Source organism: Felis catus, chromosome B2, assembly GCF_018350175.1.
Source record: "Felis catus isolate Fca126 chromosome B2, F.catus_Fca126_mat1.0, whole genome shotgun sequence".
NCBI classification, from domain to species: Eukaryota; Metazoa; Chordata; class Mammalia; order Carnivora; family Felidae; genus Felis; species Felis catus.
This window is the reverse complement of record NC_058372.1, coordinates 62,818,197-62,834,940: the sequence shown is the minus strand read 5'-3', so window position 1 is coordinate 62,834,940 and position 16,744 is coordinate 62,818,197. Positions and strand designations below refer to the sequence as shown.

Below are 16,744 nucleotides of genomic sequence, written 5' to 3'. Positions count from 1 at the left end.
GTTTTTGTTGTTAAATATACTTTGGCTGTTCAAATTTTAAGTTTTAGACTGAATTAAAAAATACTTTGGCTACTGGGTCAGAGTATCTTTAGTATTATTTTAAAGCAGATAAATAGTAATTTGTATCTGTTAACTTTGAATCTGATTTTACTGTTTTACCATTCTTAACTTTTCTCAGTTTTGATTTGTATAAGATCAGTTTTATAACACTACATATTTTAAACTTAGGTTGAGGAAATTATTTGTACCAAAAGAACAGTATCAGTTATAGCTGTTTCTTTAACTTGAGTGACTGGCAAATGTTTTGTCAACTTTACTTGATTTTAAGTTGGAAGGAATATAAAAGTTAACATTCCCTTAAATGAGGTGGTTCATAGGAAGTTCTTAGCACTGTGGTGAGTACATAGTAAGAGCTCAAATGTTAGCCGTCACACTTGTTATAGGCACAGTTGTTATCATTATTATTGCTGAAAATTGACCCCTAGTTAATTTGAATTATGATGGTGTTATTGATTTCTTGGGACAGGGATCAGAAAAGGCTGATTTGGATATTACAAATAAACATAGAGTTACAGGTATAAAGATCAGATGGGGGAGCAAATTTGGTATGTAAATGTGAATTTTGTTAAGTTAATTTGTATGTTAATATACACACACATAAGAATATATGTATAACAATTATTAAGTTCATATGTATTCTGTAGAACTCAGTCTATTATTTCTTTCCACAGCCTTATATTCTGTTATATTATTCTGTGTGTTCTTCTGGATCCCTTTTGTCTACTTCTACTATGAAGAAAAGGATGATGATGATACCAGTAAATGCACTGTAAGTATGTTTATTTTAGAGGTCCCAATTTAGGGGGACGAGGAAAGATTATTTCCTCAAAGGATGACATGACTGTTTGAATTTATTATAGAGTTGTGTTGTCTAATAGAAATACAATGTGAGCCAGGTGTGAAATTTCAAATTTTCTAATAGTGTCATTAAAATAAGTCAAAAGGAGCAGTTGAAATTATTTTTAATGATACATTGTATTTGATGTAATAGGTTCCAAGTAGTATTATAATTTCAAATAGAGGCAAAACACATTATTAATGAGATATTAAGTTTCTTTTTTCACACTAAGTCTTTGAAATTTAAAATGTATTTTACATTACAGCACATCTCAGTTTGAACTAGCCATATATCGAGTGCTCAATAGCCACATGTGACTTGTTTAGAGCAGTTCTAGAACAGGGATTGGCAGACTTTTTCCCTAAAAGGCCACGGAGTAAACATTTTAGGCTTTGTGGGCCATATAGTCCCTGTCTCAACTACTCAGTTTTGCTCTTGTACTGTAGAAGTAGCCAGAGACAATACTTAATGAGCATAATGTGATCCAGTAAAATAGGAAGCAGGCTACATGGGGCCCACAGGACAGTCTGCTGACCCTTGTTCTAGAACGTAAAGAACACTTGCAGACAATTTTTACTAATCCAGGATAACACTCATATAAAAACCTGATGAATATAACATACATGCATGTTCCAAATTTCAGACCATTGTCACTTAATATTGGTATAAAAATCTTAACTGAAATACTACCAAATTTAATTCAGAGGTATCTTAAAAATACATTAATATAGTATAACTGAGTTGGGCCCATCTCTAGATTACATGGGTAATTTGGAATCAGCACACCTATTAATATATAGTAATTTAATAGGTCAAAGAAATTGTATGTTGAAAGGTATTTGCTAAAATTGAATAGTTTTTTTCTGATTTAAGGGAAAAAAGCAGCATAAAAGGCATGTCTTTTGTCTTTTTATTGAGTTACAGGAATTTGTTTTATACCTTGGTTATATTTTTATTTAAGCACAAAAAAAATATGCAGTTTTCACTCAAAAGCCAGAATTATGCTTAATCAGGTTTATTAAAACCTTAAAGTATTTGCATTAAGATCAGGAGCAAGTACATAACAATATTTTAACTGATTACCTGAGTGGTAAAAAGTACAATTTGTTAGAGAAAAAATAAGATGTTTAAATATTTATAAAGAAAGTCAAAATTAATTATTTGCAGATACCTGTGTAACTCTATTTGAAAACTCAACATATGTAAGGTACAGTGCTGGTTAGGACATTAATGTTAAAAACTAAATGAGATACATGCTTTCTCTTTTCACTTGTTCTAAAGTTCATCTTCCCCAACTCTTTGGTTGATCTTAAGATCCTCCTTAACCTTTAGTTTTTTTCCTAAAGACTGTCTTAAGTCCTTTGTGAAGAATTCGTTTATATGAAGCATGAATTTAAATTATAAAAAGTGATTTTTAGAGACTTCATTAGGCTGAGAGACAAATTTTTTTTTTTTTTTTTTTTTTTTTTTTTACCAATTTAACCTTTTCTTTGAGGTTAACTTGTCTTTTCATATTTAGAATATCCAGCTTTGTATTTTTCTTTGTCTTTGAACAAAGATAATGATAGATGTCTTATAAACTTACATATATGTTTTATATATTTTTGGTTTATATAAATACATATTTTATATATAAAGTATATACACATATATGCATATTAAATATTTATTGCAATTATTATAACCCATTTCAATGAATTGGGGGAGAGGTATTATAAATTCTGATTGCTTCCTGTTTGGGGGAATATTTTATTAAATATTCTGATAATTTTACTAATGATGCTCACTGAAGAATTGATTATGTTTTTGAGTACTGATTTTCATAAGGTCTAATCATTGAAAAGATTTTAAAATCTAGTATGGTTTGCAGAGATACTTATAATGTGGCATATATATTGTTTTTTATTAAATTTTAAGATTCTTTTTTTCAACAAGGAAATTTTATGCAGTTGAATATAAATGTACATTTGATATGAAAGTACTGTTACACTGTAGCAAGAATATTTTATATTTTAAAGGTCTTACTAAATGGTATACTTTTTCTCCTTGGCATCTAGCAAATTAAAACAGCATTCAAGTATACTTTGGGATTTGCTGTAATTTGTGCACTTCTTCTTTTAGTTGGGTAAGTCTTGATTTTTTCCCCCCTGAAAATGGAAATAGTATATGGAAATAATAAAGACTCATTCAGAAAAATGTAGAAAGAAAATATAAGAAAAAGAATAAACCACCTTTTATATCATCACCAGGCAGTAACCACAATTATCCATTTTTGTCTGTTGTTCTGCCTAGACATTTTTTTATGTGCTCAGATACATGCAGAGTGCCCTTCCCCCCATACATATGCCCTCCATGTTATAGTTTTACAGAAATGTGATTTCATTTTATGTAATTCTTGATAACCTACTTGCTGACATATTTTAGGTATGTCTTTAGGATAGTAGTGTGGATTCATTATTTTTGACAGTATTGCATTCTCTTTTTAGGATACAGTTTATTTAGGGGCCCCTGGGTGGCTCATTTGGTTAAGCATCCAATCTTGATTTTGGCTTGGGTCATGATCTCATGGTTTGTGAGCTTCAGCCTCGTGTTGGGCTCTGTGCTGACAGTACAGAGCCTGCTTGGGATTCTCTCTCTCTCTCTCTTTCTCTCTCTCTCTCTCTCTCTCTCTCTCTGCCTCTTCCCTGCTCACACTCTCCCTCTGTCTCTCAAAATAAATAAATAAATGAACATTAAAAAAAAAACATGAAAGTTAAAGGATACAATTTATTTAATCTTCTAGTGACGACTACTTGGACATTTATGATGTTTGCAGTTTTTCCATTTTTATAAACAGTTCTTTGATGAAAACCCATCTGTGTATCTTTTCAAATCCAATGCATCAGTCTAAATCTTTGAATTAATGTTTGTCAGTGAGTTCCTTTCTTAAATCTTCTTCCTTAACGTTTTAATATCAATAAAGTTTTACAATTTTTTTTATACATTTAAAATTTTCTCTTTGGAAAACATTTATCCTTGTTAATGGAAGACATTTCTCCTTATTAAAATAGGTTTTGATTCTTTTTTTTTTTTTAATGTTAGGAAATGTGTGAGGTGCTAATAAGCTTTTAAAAGTTCCCTTTTGTAATTTGATCTCAGAAACTTCAATAAATAAAAAGTAGCATTTATCAAATGCAATTTGTAGTGGGAATAAAATTGGTCAGTAATCCTTTGTTGTTCTGAGTTCTTAGAACACAAATGCTTTATAATCAAGGCATATTTCCCGTACTCTTTGTCTGCCTTGATGTGTCATGAAAAAAGAGTACTTATTGAAAGAACATTTTTTTAGCAGTGTTTCTATTTATTTTAGGTATTGAATATATTTTTTAAGTGTCTTTTGGCCTTTTAAAAAAGCCAGTTATGTTAATGTGAAAGTTAATGTGAAAATCTCTTCTCTAGAAACATAAATTATCCAGAACAGAGATCAGCAAACTTGAAAAAAATTTTTTTTTAAATGTTTATTTATTTTTGAGAGACAGAGCATGAGCGGGAGAAGGGCAGAGAGAGAGAGGAAGACACAAAATGCAGAGCAGGCTCCAGGCTCTGAGCTGTCAGCACAGAGCCTGATGCAGGGCTCAGACCCATGAACCATGAGTTCATGATGGGCTGACATCGGATGCTTAACAGACTGAGCCACCCAGATGCCCCAAACTTTTGTTTTTTTAATGTTTATTTATTTTTGAGAGAGAGAAAGAGACAGCGCAAGCTGGAGACGTGCAGCGAAAGAGGGAAACACAGAATCTGAAGAAGTCTCCAGGCTTTGAGCTGTCAGCACAGAGCCTGACGTGGGGCTCGAACTCGTGAACCATGAGATCATAACCTGAACCAAAGTTGGACGCTTAACCAACTGAGCCACCCTAGTGCCCCAGCACACTTTCTTAAAGCGTAGTTTTTTAAGTTAGAGGTCGATACGGTTTTTGTGGCAACTACTCAACTTTACTGTAGCTCTATAGTAGTTGTAGACAATATGCAAACAGAAGGACGTGGCTCAGTTCTAATAACACTTTATTGACAAACACCGGCAGTCAGAAGTTTGCCAGCTCCTGATTTATTTTTTTTTTATTATTTTTTTTTTTAATTTTTTTTCAACGTTTTTATTTATTTTTGGGACAGAGAGAGACAGAGCGTGAATGGGGGAGGGGCAGAGAGAGAGGGAGACACAGAATTGGAAACAGGCTCCAGGCTCTGAGCCATCAGCCCAGAGCCTGACGCGGGGCTCGAACTCCCGGACCGCGAGATCGTGACCTGGCTGAAGTCGGACGCTTAACCGACTGCGCCACCCAGGCGCCCTATGCCAGCTCCTGATTTAGAGCATAACTGAGAACCATCAGTAAAACCACAAATCTTTATAACAGCCAGAGTATCTGTCCCAGATAAAAGGTATCCGAAGTGTGTGTGTGTGTGTTTAAGAGAGAGAGAGACCTTGAATGGGGGATAAGTGTAGGGAGAGAGAGAGAGAGAAAGAGAGAGAGAGAGAGAGAGAGAGAGAGAGAGAGAGAGAGAGAGAGAATCTTAAGCAGGCTCCACGCTCAGCGAGGAGTCCCAACACAGGGCTCAATCCCATGACCCTGGGATCATGACCTGAGCTGAAATCAAGAGTCGGACACTGAACTGACTGAGCCATCCAGGCTCCCCCGGAAGTATATTTTTAAATTTACTCATTGTTTTCATGGCAGATTACCTTCAATCCTCATTTAGAGTAACATTTTGCATGATTCTGATATTTTTAACAGATCTCTAGATGATATTTATTTATTTATTTATTTATTTATTTATTTATTTATAATTTTTTTTTTTTTTTTTACTGTTTTATTTACTTTTAAGACAGAGACAGAGCATGAATGGGGATGGGACAGAGAGAGATGAAGACACAGAATTTGAAGCAGTCTCTAGGCTCTGAGCTGTGAGCACAGAGCCCAACACAGGGCTCGAACTCAGGAACTGTGAGATCATGACCTAAGCTGAAGTTGGATGCTTAACCAACTGAGCCACCCAGGCACCCCAACATTTATTTATTTAGAAGCAGTATACTAAAAGTTAAGCAAATGTTTCTTGCAAATATACCAATAACAAGAAGCGACAGTTTGACCAGCTATTTTGAAGACTGTAACATTCACTTTTTTCCCACATATTATTGTGTACTAGTTATGTTGCAGATACCGTGCAAGGTGCTGGTGAAACAGCACTTAACAGAAAAGACAACTCCTTTTCTTCATGGCATACATTCAAGAGAGGCTTAGAGGGGCAGAGAAAGAAAATATACAAAAATAGGTTGTGTTGAGGTTGTGAAATGTTAGGGAAGGCACTGATGAGAAGTTAATATTTGAGAAGACATTTGAAGCAAGTGAGAGAGCCATGAATATTTGTGGGGGGAAGAGCATTCCAGCAGATGAAAAGCCCTGAGCCCTGGCATGTTTGAGACAAAGTGAGGAAACTAGTGTGGCTGGAGTGGAGTGAATGAAGGCTGCAGTAGCTGAAGATAGGGTCAGAGGTAACTAGATCTGCCAAATTTAGTAAGATATCATAGGCTTTTGTTAGGACTTTGACATTTCTTGTGGGAGAGATGAGAAGCTATTAGAGAGGTTTTGTTATTGAGGAACATAATCTGACATTTTAAAAGGATCCCTGGATGATGTTTTGAGATTTGACATTACGGGGCTAAGGGTAGAAATAAGAGATCTGTGAGGAAGCATGATGGCAAGGCATGATGGTAGCCATTGGAGAAAGAGCCAGCAGGATATTCTGATAGGATAGATAGGTAGGGTGTGAGAGAAAGAGAGATTGAGGGTGCACCTACTTTTAGCCAAACTGCAAAGTCTTAGGAACATTTCTCTCACTTTTAACACCAACTGCAACTTTGGGAAATTCCTAAAACCATTCTTAGGTTTCATAATTCTCTAGAAAGATTTAAATAAATCACTGATAGCTGTTATGTTTATTGTTACCATTTATTATAAGAAGTGAATACAGGTTAAAATCAACCAAAAGAAGAGATGCATAAGATAGAGTCTGGAAGGATTCCATTATATGAAGCTTCCATTGTCCTCAAGATATGTAACTCTTCTGGCATTGATGTATGACTGTATACGTGGAGTATTGCCAACCAGAGAAACTCACATGAGCCTTAACATTCAGAGTTTTTATTGAGACTCTATTATGTAGACAAGTCTGATTGATTGATTGCCCACAAAGTTATCTCAGCCTCTAGGTCAATGGATGCCATATGACCTAGAGTCCACCACCGTAAATCATATGGTTGGTCTTTCTGACCCACGACTTAAGATTGGGTGTTGCCAGCTCCTGCCCTAAATAAACATACTCCTATGAGGCATGATAATTGGGTACCTGGTGGAGCCATGGGCAAAATTCACACCTCTTTTTGGGCAAGGCCAAATTCTTTGCTACACAGAAAGGTGAAGTTGTCATCAACTGAGATAGGCACTTCTGAAGGAGGAGCAGGTTTGATGGGAGAGTATCAGAAGCTCAGTTTAGTTCATGGTACATTTTATAGGCATTCAGGAAGAGATGATGAGTAAGCCACTAGATTAAGCATTAGAAAAGTCAGAGTTTAGTCTCTGCTCTTCCAATAGCAGTATCTAGCTCCAATGAGAAAATGAGGTTTTTTTTTTTTCCTTTGTAAAATATGAAAGATAAGCTGAAGAATTGCTAAGTGTTACTCCCTGTGCTACCTCCTGCCTTTCTCAATACTATGGTCCTTTTGTAATTGAATTGATAATGTTGGCTCTCATGGTGGATAACAGGTGAGAAAGAATGGCATAGAAAAGCACCCATACAGGTGGAAGGCTTTGATTAAGGTGGAAGGATATTTCCTCCATTGTTACAAGAACGATAAAAATGAAAAGAGGTACAGGTAGGTTCTTAGGTTTTGTGTGCAAATAAAAGTATTCCTCTTTGGCCTCTATTTTCTCATTGATATTTGAGATCTTTAGCTGAGAGCACTGATAGAAAAGGACATATGTGGACTCCTGTATTTCACAAGCCTGAAATTTGTGAATAAAAGACTAGTAATTGTTTTGGTTACCCAAGGTAGTGTTCTTCTCATTACCACATTTGAATGAGGTATATACATTTAGGTTAAGTGATTGATTAAATTTCCTGAAATTTTCTTGATGGTGACCTACTCCTCATTTTTGTTAAGTGATTTTTTTTTTCTTTTAAAACAGTAGATAATTTTATGGCAAAAACATTGCTGAGGTTTAATTCATGCAACTAACATTTTTGGAGCACTTTGTTGGGTAGTGTGCAAAGTCTTGGGGATAAAGATGGAGGGTCATTATTTATTTCCTCAAGGTTCACAGTGGGGAGAGAGACATAAATATATAACTTGAGTTATAACATTTAAGTGTGTAATAAGAGATAGGTACCAGGTTTTGATGATGGAGTAGCAAGTTCCTATCCTTTTTTTTTTTTTTTTCTAACATTTTATTTATTTTTGAGAGAGAGACACAGAGAGAGAGAGAGAGACAGAGTATGAGCAGGGAAGAGGCAGAGAGAGGGGGAGACACAGAATCCAAAGCAGGCTCCAGGCTCTGAGCTGTCAGCACAGAGCCAGATGTGGGGCTTTAACTCACCACCTGTGAGATCATGACCTGAGCTGAAGTCAGACGCTTAACCAGCTGAGCCACCCAGGTGCCCCAGCAAGTTCCTATTCATATAATAGGAATTCTGCATTGAAGAATCAGGAAAGACCAACAAGGAATAATATTTGAATTGAAGTTTGAGGAGTGGAAATTGATCAGCTGACTAAATAAAAAAGTTGAATAGCATGTATAGTGTATTAGTCTTTTCAGAGTGCTGTAAATAATAGACATTTATTTTCTCATAGTTCTAGAGACTAGAAATCCGTGATCAGGATGTTTGCAGATCATGTCCTACAGGATCTTTCCTCTGTGCTGTCACTCGGGGAGAGAGTGCTCTCTGGTGTTTCTTCCTCTTCCTAAAGGACTCAATTCCATGGGGCTAGGATCCCACCGTTATGACCTCATTTAAGTAATTACCTTCCTGAAGGCCCTGTATCCAAAACCCTTCACATTTGGGGTTAGAGCTCCAACATAGGGATTTTGTGAGGACAAATTCAGACCATAACATTCTGTTCTCTGGCCCCCCAAAATTCATGTCCTTCATACATGTGAAATAACATTCATCCCATCCCAGCAGCCCCCAAAGTGTTAACTTAGCATCAATTGTAGGTCTAAAGTCTCATCTAAATATCCTCTAAATCCAGTATAGGTGAGACCCGAAGTATGATTTATCCGTCTGAGTCAAAGGAGTCAAAATTCTTCATTAGCAGTGAACTTGTGAAAACAGACAAATTTTGTGCCTCAAAGGTAGAATGGTAGGACAGGCATAGGATGGACGTTTCTATTCTAAAAGGGATAAATTGGAAGGAATGAAAGGGTTATGCATCCCATGCAAATCCAAAACCTAACAAGGCAAATTATTCGATCTTAAGGCTCAAGAATAATCATCCTTGGTTGAATGCTCCACTGTCCAGGCCCATTGAGGGGTAGGTAGTAGAATCACTACTATCGCCCTAGGTATTGGGCCTATCCTCTTAGTTCTGGGCATAGGTCCTGCTCCCTTGACTCCTTGCAGCAGTTGCCCTGTGGCCACAATTGAGGAAATAGAAGAGGAAGCAGCCTTTTCCCTGGGCCTATAGTGGGAGTGGCAGCCCTCATTACAACTGAATTGTTTTGGATACTTTTTCTTGAAGGATAAAGCACGTTCTCAGCTAAATAATTCTGTTATCCTGTCCTGTGAATCCCCCAAATCTCATAACCTTCCTTATTTTGCCCCATCTGTGTTCCCTTTATGTCAAATTGGCAGTGTTTCTGCTAGTATCATCCCACCATTGTTCCTGGCTTCTGGTGAGATGGCTGATTAAATCCGTGGTTTCCACCCTTATTAATCTCCTTATCAGCCTGTTCAGCCACCATCTTAGAACAGGCTTCATTATTTTTTACAATACTTTTGGGCCAGTTCCTTTTTGCTTAACAGTTCCTTTACCTTACCTGTCTCCTCTCTCAGTTTTCTGTAAACCATAAGGAGAAACCAGCCTACTCCTTCAACACTTTGCTTAGAATCCTCCTCAGCTAAGTACCCAATTTCATCTCTTAAAAGTTCTGCTTTTCATAGAACCACAAAACAATTCAGCCCAAAAGTCCTTGTCACTGTAGAACATGTTATCTTCTTTCTTTTAGTTTCCAATAATATGCTCTTCATTTCTAGCTAAGATTTTACCTGGATGACCTTTAGCAGCCATATTTCTACCAACATTGTATTCATGAGATGATCTATGTCTTTTCTAAGACAACAATGGTTGCTCTTTTTTCAGTTGTTCCTAGAATTGTGTTTAGCATCCATATTTTTTATCAATAGTCTCTTTGTTAAAATACAAAATTCCACTGGGTAAATTTGAAGATCTAGTTGGCTTTATTCAGCAATTCATGAATTGGACAGCATCCATCTAGCAAATAGAAAGGAGCTCTAAGGAGTTAATGCAACATGGAAGGCTTCTAGAGGGAGAAGTTGGTGAGATAAGGAAATTCAAAGAGTGAATTGTTTCAGGGAAGGTCACCTTCCCTGAGGGGAAGGCAGGGGATTTTATCAGGCAGATTACCTGACTAGTACTGACTAGGAAATTTCAGATTGATTAGTTTAAAATTCCACTTCTAGGGGCCCCTGGGTGGCTCAGTCAGTTGGGGGTCTGACTTCGGCTGGGGTCATGATATCTGGGTTTCTGGGTTTGAGTCCCGTGTTGGGCCCTTTGCTGACAGCTTGGAGCCTGGGGCCTGCTTCTGTGTCTCCGTCTCTCTGTCCCTCTTCTGCTCAAGCCCCCTCTCTCTCTCTCTCTCTCAAAAATAAAGTAAGAAAATTAAAAAAAAATTTTTTTTTAATTCCACTCCTGGGAGAGGCTGCAACTGCAATTAGGTTAGGTATTAAATATTGGTAGGATTCAGCACAAGTGACTCCATTTGGGACTTTTTTTTTTTTTTTTTCTTTTATTCTTTTTTCACACCTTCAGGGCAGCCTAGGCTTTTTCTGGCATGCACCTTAAAACTCTTCCAGCTTTTGCCCATTACTGAATTTCAAAGAGACAGCCACATTTTTAGGTATTTGTTACAGTAGGAATCCACTTTATGGTATCAAAATCTATAACTGTTTACTTGGGCGGTGGTAACAAAATAGCACAGACTGGGTAGCTTACCCAGTGAACATTTATTTTCTCACAGTTCTGGAGTTGTGAAGGCTAAAAGTCCATGATCAAGGTGTCAGCACATTTGGTTTTTGGTGAGGATACCTGACTTGTAGATAGCTACCCTTTCACTGTGTCCTCACATGGTCTTTACTCTGTGCTAGCAGGGGGAGAGAGAGCTCTCTAGTGTCTCTTCGTCTTCTTACAAGGACACCAATCCTGTTGGATTACAGCCTTACCTGTAGGACCTCATTTAACCTTAATTGCCTCCCTAAAGGTTCAATATCCAAATGCCATTAAATTGGTGATTAGGGCTTTAACATATGAATTTTAGGGGACCAGTTGAGTTCATAACATTGTGGTAACTGAGAGGCTGTAGTTAGCATGGAGTATTTGAAGAATGACCTAAAACATACAATGTGAATTTAAACTCTCACAGTACAGAAAAAAAGTATGTTGTGACGTTTCAGGTATTTGTGTGGGTGACAGGCTATGGCATTAGCCAGGAAGGTGAACTCTGGGTTTTATATACAATGTTTAAGAAATTTCCAGTTTTATTCTGCTGATCAGTTGAAAGACAGTGAAGATGTATATACATTTATGTTTGTGAATGCATGAAAGTAATTATATATGAATTTATTTTAAGAGTTGCAACACCATGAAGGATGCATTTGAAAGGGGCATTTGGGAATTGGGTTGGAGAATTGAAATATAAATGATAGGAAGACCAGTTAGGTAATTATTGTAATAGTTCAGCTGACAGATGAGGGTCTAAACTAGAGTAGTTACAAAGAGAACAGACTGGAAGAAACTGATAAAATATTTGGAAGATAAATATGACTTGGTGATTGAGTGTAAGATGTGAAAAATCTTACTTTCTGTTCTACTGAGTTTATCATTTCAGTTTCATATCTACTGAAATTCATTAGCCTTTCCATTGTCTCTTCCTTTAAGTGATAATCTGTATTAAACTAATACAGTGAGTCAAATTGGGTATAAAATATTTTTACTAAGCAGTTTTTCAGTTTTACTATTTTAAGAGTGTAAGAGAAATTTATAACCTTATGAGGCCGCAGTTCTCATCTTGATCTAGTATGGTGTGTCTTTGGAAGCTGAAATTCTCTGTATGCATTTTTTTTTTTTTTTTTTTTTTTTTTGGGAGAGACTGAGATTAAGAAAATATCTGTACTTTCTACCACACAAATCTCATTATACTCGTTGGTTATTTTAGTGTCATCATCATTTAGTAAATGGCTGATAACCTTATTAAATGCTGCCTCCTCATCAAAATTGATGTATTTATATTCCAGACACATCTGACTTTAGTTTTAGTTGCCATTGCATCTGTTAGGAGAAACTCCTTTCTCTTCATAGATCTTTGTCTATAGGCTGACATTTGGCTGGTGAACACTAGTTTGCCCCTTCTGGTGGTTAAGAGGTTGAAACGCTTCCATATGAGTCAGCTGCTGCTCTGCCTTCTTGAGTCTTCTTACCCCACCCTAGGCCCATTTAAAGGGTAAAGCCTGGTTCAGCAGTGTCTTCCAGAATTAAGGCCAGTGTCTCTGTTGACCGGTTCGTGTCTTTGCCATATTGGTTGTTAAATGTTTTGGATATTATTGTCCAGGATATATAGATGAATTTAGTTGTAACTCTTGAATTCTGCTTATAGATGTTTATCTTAGTTTATGTGAAAGTATTTTGCAAATGTTTCTTAGATTATACAGTCCTGATGGCAAGATTCCCCTAACTGAGGAGAACCTGTTTGGGGTTTGTGCTTTCGTTACTCCCTATAGTTCCTACCTAAAAATCAGTGCTAAAATGTTAACTCTACTGGATCTCTTCACAATCAGTATTTTTCCTGAAGTCATCCTGACAGTAGTTTGGGCCATTTGAACTTTAAATTTTTTTTTTTTTTTTTGGTTTTCTAAAGAAACTTTAGAAAGTTTCTTTGTTAAATATTTGAACTGCTAAAGAACCCAGCTCAGGAGTTTGAATATGTAAGTGTCATCAACAACTAAGAGTTAATTTTCTTCTACTTTTGGGTAGAACCTTTCTTTACCTAAAACTGACATAGATAAAAAATATTCTAAGTATGAATACTAGTTTTAGATATTTGTAATACATATTTCTGTTTAAGTACTATAGGTGATATTTTGTGCAACACAGAAGTTTTTCCTCCTACTCACAGAATTGGTCACTGCCAACTTACAAATTCAAAATAAACTTTTCAAAATATAATAAATATATATATCTGGAAAAAACTCTGTCCAAATAAAATAGATACTATATAGATAGTTTTTTCTTCCTTGCTTTATACTTTTATTGAAATGCAAATAAATAAGTTAATATCATCATAGAAGTATAATTTGCAAGAGGTTTATTTTTTTATGTTTTGATTCTACTTGACTACTTTTATTTGTTTTTTGATTTTATGGCCAGGGCAACAAATAATGAACTTTTTACATTTATTGCTCTAATTTTGTCATTTTTCTTTCTGAAAGTGGTGTGAAATAAGTCTCCAAGATTGAGTGTAGTAAATGGACATCAATGCAAATAGTTACATATTTAAATAACCTCCTGACATGCTCTGATCATTCACCTTTTTATAAGAATAAAAAGTATCAGTAGTACCAAGGGGTAAAGGTTTAAAACAGAAAAGTAGAATGATTGCTTTGTTTTACTTGCACACATTATCAGAGTGAATACCTTACTGTATATATTGTTGAACTCATTTATTATTTCGTCTTTACAGAAGAGGATAGATCTTTGTGCTTTGCTTACAATTAAATTAGGTTAGAAAGGATGTAGTGTTAGAGTCATTTCTTACATTCCTGTTTGATTCTCTACATGTACAATTTAAGGGATACCCAGCCCTTTACCTTAATCTTGTTTCTGAGTTAGGCACTAAAGTGACTGTCAACCTTCTTCCTTCTCTTCCCTTCTCTTTTCTATTTCATCTCTGTCTTCCATTTTCTCCCAGTTTAAGCATCTAGAGTAAGTCCTAGGAAGCTAGCTCACTGTTACTTCCATGATGCCCCTTCAACTGTGGATTGAAAAATAAATAGAAACTACTTTAATTATATGTATTGGTTAGAATCTTGAATGACATAAAAAAAATGCTAAGAAGAGAGTAGAAATTGCCCTCGCTTCACAACATGATATTTACCATTTATTTTGATATATTTCTGTTCTATTTATATAAATATGTTGAAATCATTATATGTATTGTGTTCTTCTGATTTAAGACAAATTCTTGACCTTTTTTGTATTATGGCCTTTTGGTTTTTAGCCCATGTCTCCTTTTCAAAATTATCTTATCTTTACTTTGAGAGAGCAGGAGAGAGCGCCTTCAAGCCAGGGAGAGACAGAAGGAGAGGGAGAGAGAGAAACTCAAGCAGGCCCCATGCCCAGCATGGAGCCCCAATGGAGAGAGGGGCATGATCTTATGACCTTGAGATCATGACCCGAGGCGAAATCAGGAGTCAGATGCTTAACCAACTTGAGCCACCTAGGTGCCCTCTTCTCAAAATATTTTAAATGCAAAAAATAAAATACATAGGACTACAAAGAAAACTAATTATACTGAATACAGTAATAAAACTAAAAGAAATTTATAATGTAGTAAACACGTATGTAAGAAACTTACCACACCCCTCTGTACATGGTGCAGATCTGGTTTGTTAATGTGTGTGTGGTGGTGGGGGAGGTTAAGCTTTGTATAAAAAAATCACTAGACGGGCACCTGGGTGGCTCAGTTGGTTGGGCAGCCAACTTTGGCTCAGGTCATGATCTCACAGCTTGTGAGTTCAAGCCCTGTGTCGGGCTCTGTGCTGACAGCTCAGGGCCTGGGGTCTGCTTCGGATTCTGTGTCTCTCTCTCTCTCTGCCCCTCCCCTGCTCACACTCTGTCTCTGTCTCTCAAAAATAAATAAACATTGAAAAAATTTTTTTTAATTACTAGAAATTGAATTTTAGACCATTTCCTTTTATTCAAATTTTTATCTTTAAAACCATTAAGCAGAATTATTTTCTTTTTTGTAGTGCTTTTGTTCCTCTGAATGTTCCAAATAACAAAAATTCTACAGAGTGGGAAAAAGTGAAATTCTTGTTTGAAGAACTTGGAAGTAGTCGTAAGTATTCTTTTTAAAAACACACTCATAATAATACATATTTTGTACCTCTTGGGACTTTTCTGAGTAGTCTGTTTTTATAGTGTTAAGAATTTAACCTTACAGCTCTTTTGACTTGTGGTTAAAAGTGTGCTAGAAAAATTGGGAACTGTGTGATGTTAAGACTTACTTCTAGCTATTATGTAGTTAGTCTCTTCATACAGTTACCAAGTTGAAACAAAAATATGATCTTCAAAGAATTTCAGCAGTGAAGGTCTTATAATTTCTATGTATTCATTAATTCACCTGAGATTATATAGACAATGTTAAAGAAATGTGCTTGATATATTGTTTTTTATTTCTAACTTTTAGCCAGTGAGAGAACTCTATATTGCTGTTTGATCATGATTAATTTTTTAAATGTTTATTTATCAGAGTGACATAGTGTGCGCATGTGAGTGCGAGTGTGGGAGGGGCAGAGAAAGAGGGAGAGAGAGAATCCCAAGTAGGCTCCATGCTGCCCACCCCCTAGACACAGGATTTGATCTTACGAACCATGAGATCATGACCTGAGCCAGTATCAAGAGTAGGATGCTTAATTGACTGAGCCACCCAGGTGCCCCAGTAATTTTTTTATATAGAATATAAATTACAGAGGTTTTATATGAATGAAATAACATTTTATTATAAATGTACCTTACCAAAACATTCAGAATTGCTTTTTCAGAAGTTTTCCTTATGTGATTTAGGGTTTTAGAAGGAAAAAAATAGGTTCAGGTTAGGTTAAGAAAGATGCTCACTCATTGAAAAGATACAGTGGGTATTAGAAACTGATATAAATGTGTACTTATTACTCAATTTCATGTGCATTTGAACATAGTAATAACTTTATTTTCGAAGAAACCTAGAATATCTATTTTACAAACCTGAAAAATTCTTAATTGCTTTTCTATTTATTTTTAATAGGTACTGTACATTCTTGATCAACATTTCTTTTTCCTTACCCAGATACAATATTAAATGATGATTAAATTACATCTTAGAGTCCTTGCTATACAACTTCTTAATTTTCTTGCTTTCCACTTAAGATTTCATCTTATAAATTGTGTTCCATTAATATCTTGCTGATACTAGCAAGAACTAGGATAGCAATCCTGGCATCTACTAATACTAAATTGTCAGGATTTATGCACCTGATCCTATTACTGAGGAATAAATTGCTTCTTTTCTTATAGTTAACTCCTTCAGGTCTCTTGAGTAATTACTCCTCTGCCTTAAACATCATTTCATAAGTTATGCTAGTCTTTGAGTATTAGTATAACTTGAATCAGTAATTATATAGGTAGCATTATTCTAATTTCTGTAAACTCATGCTCTTTAGTCTTAACATTATTTCTTTTATCTCAAATCTTAAACACCATATCCTAGAGTACATTTTACTTACCAAAATTAGTAATATTAATTTTTTTGACTGGTCAACCAT

At 35.6% G+C, this 16,744-nt stretch overlaps 1 protein-coding gene across 2 annotated transcripts in view; it reads left to right on the top strand.

The window, feature by feature from the left end:
• Positions 1 to 16,744, top strand: part of LMBRD1 (LMBR1 domain containing 1) — a 113,928-nt gene that overhangs the window by 26,852 nt on the left and 70,332 nt on the right. For both annotated transcript variants that reach the window (XM_023254088.2, XM_045057716.1), the window contains exons 4-6: positions 732 to 829; positions 2,956 to 3,023; positions 15,194 to 15,282. In XM_023254088.2, coding sequence (XP_023109856.1) covers positions 732 to 829; positions 2,956 to 3,023; positions 15,194 to 15,282 — 255 coding nt within the window. The remainder of the gene's footprint in view (positions 1 to 731; positions 830 to 2,955; positions 3,024 to 15,193; positions 15,283 to 16,744) is intronic.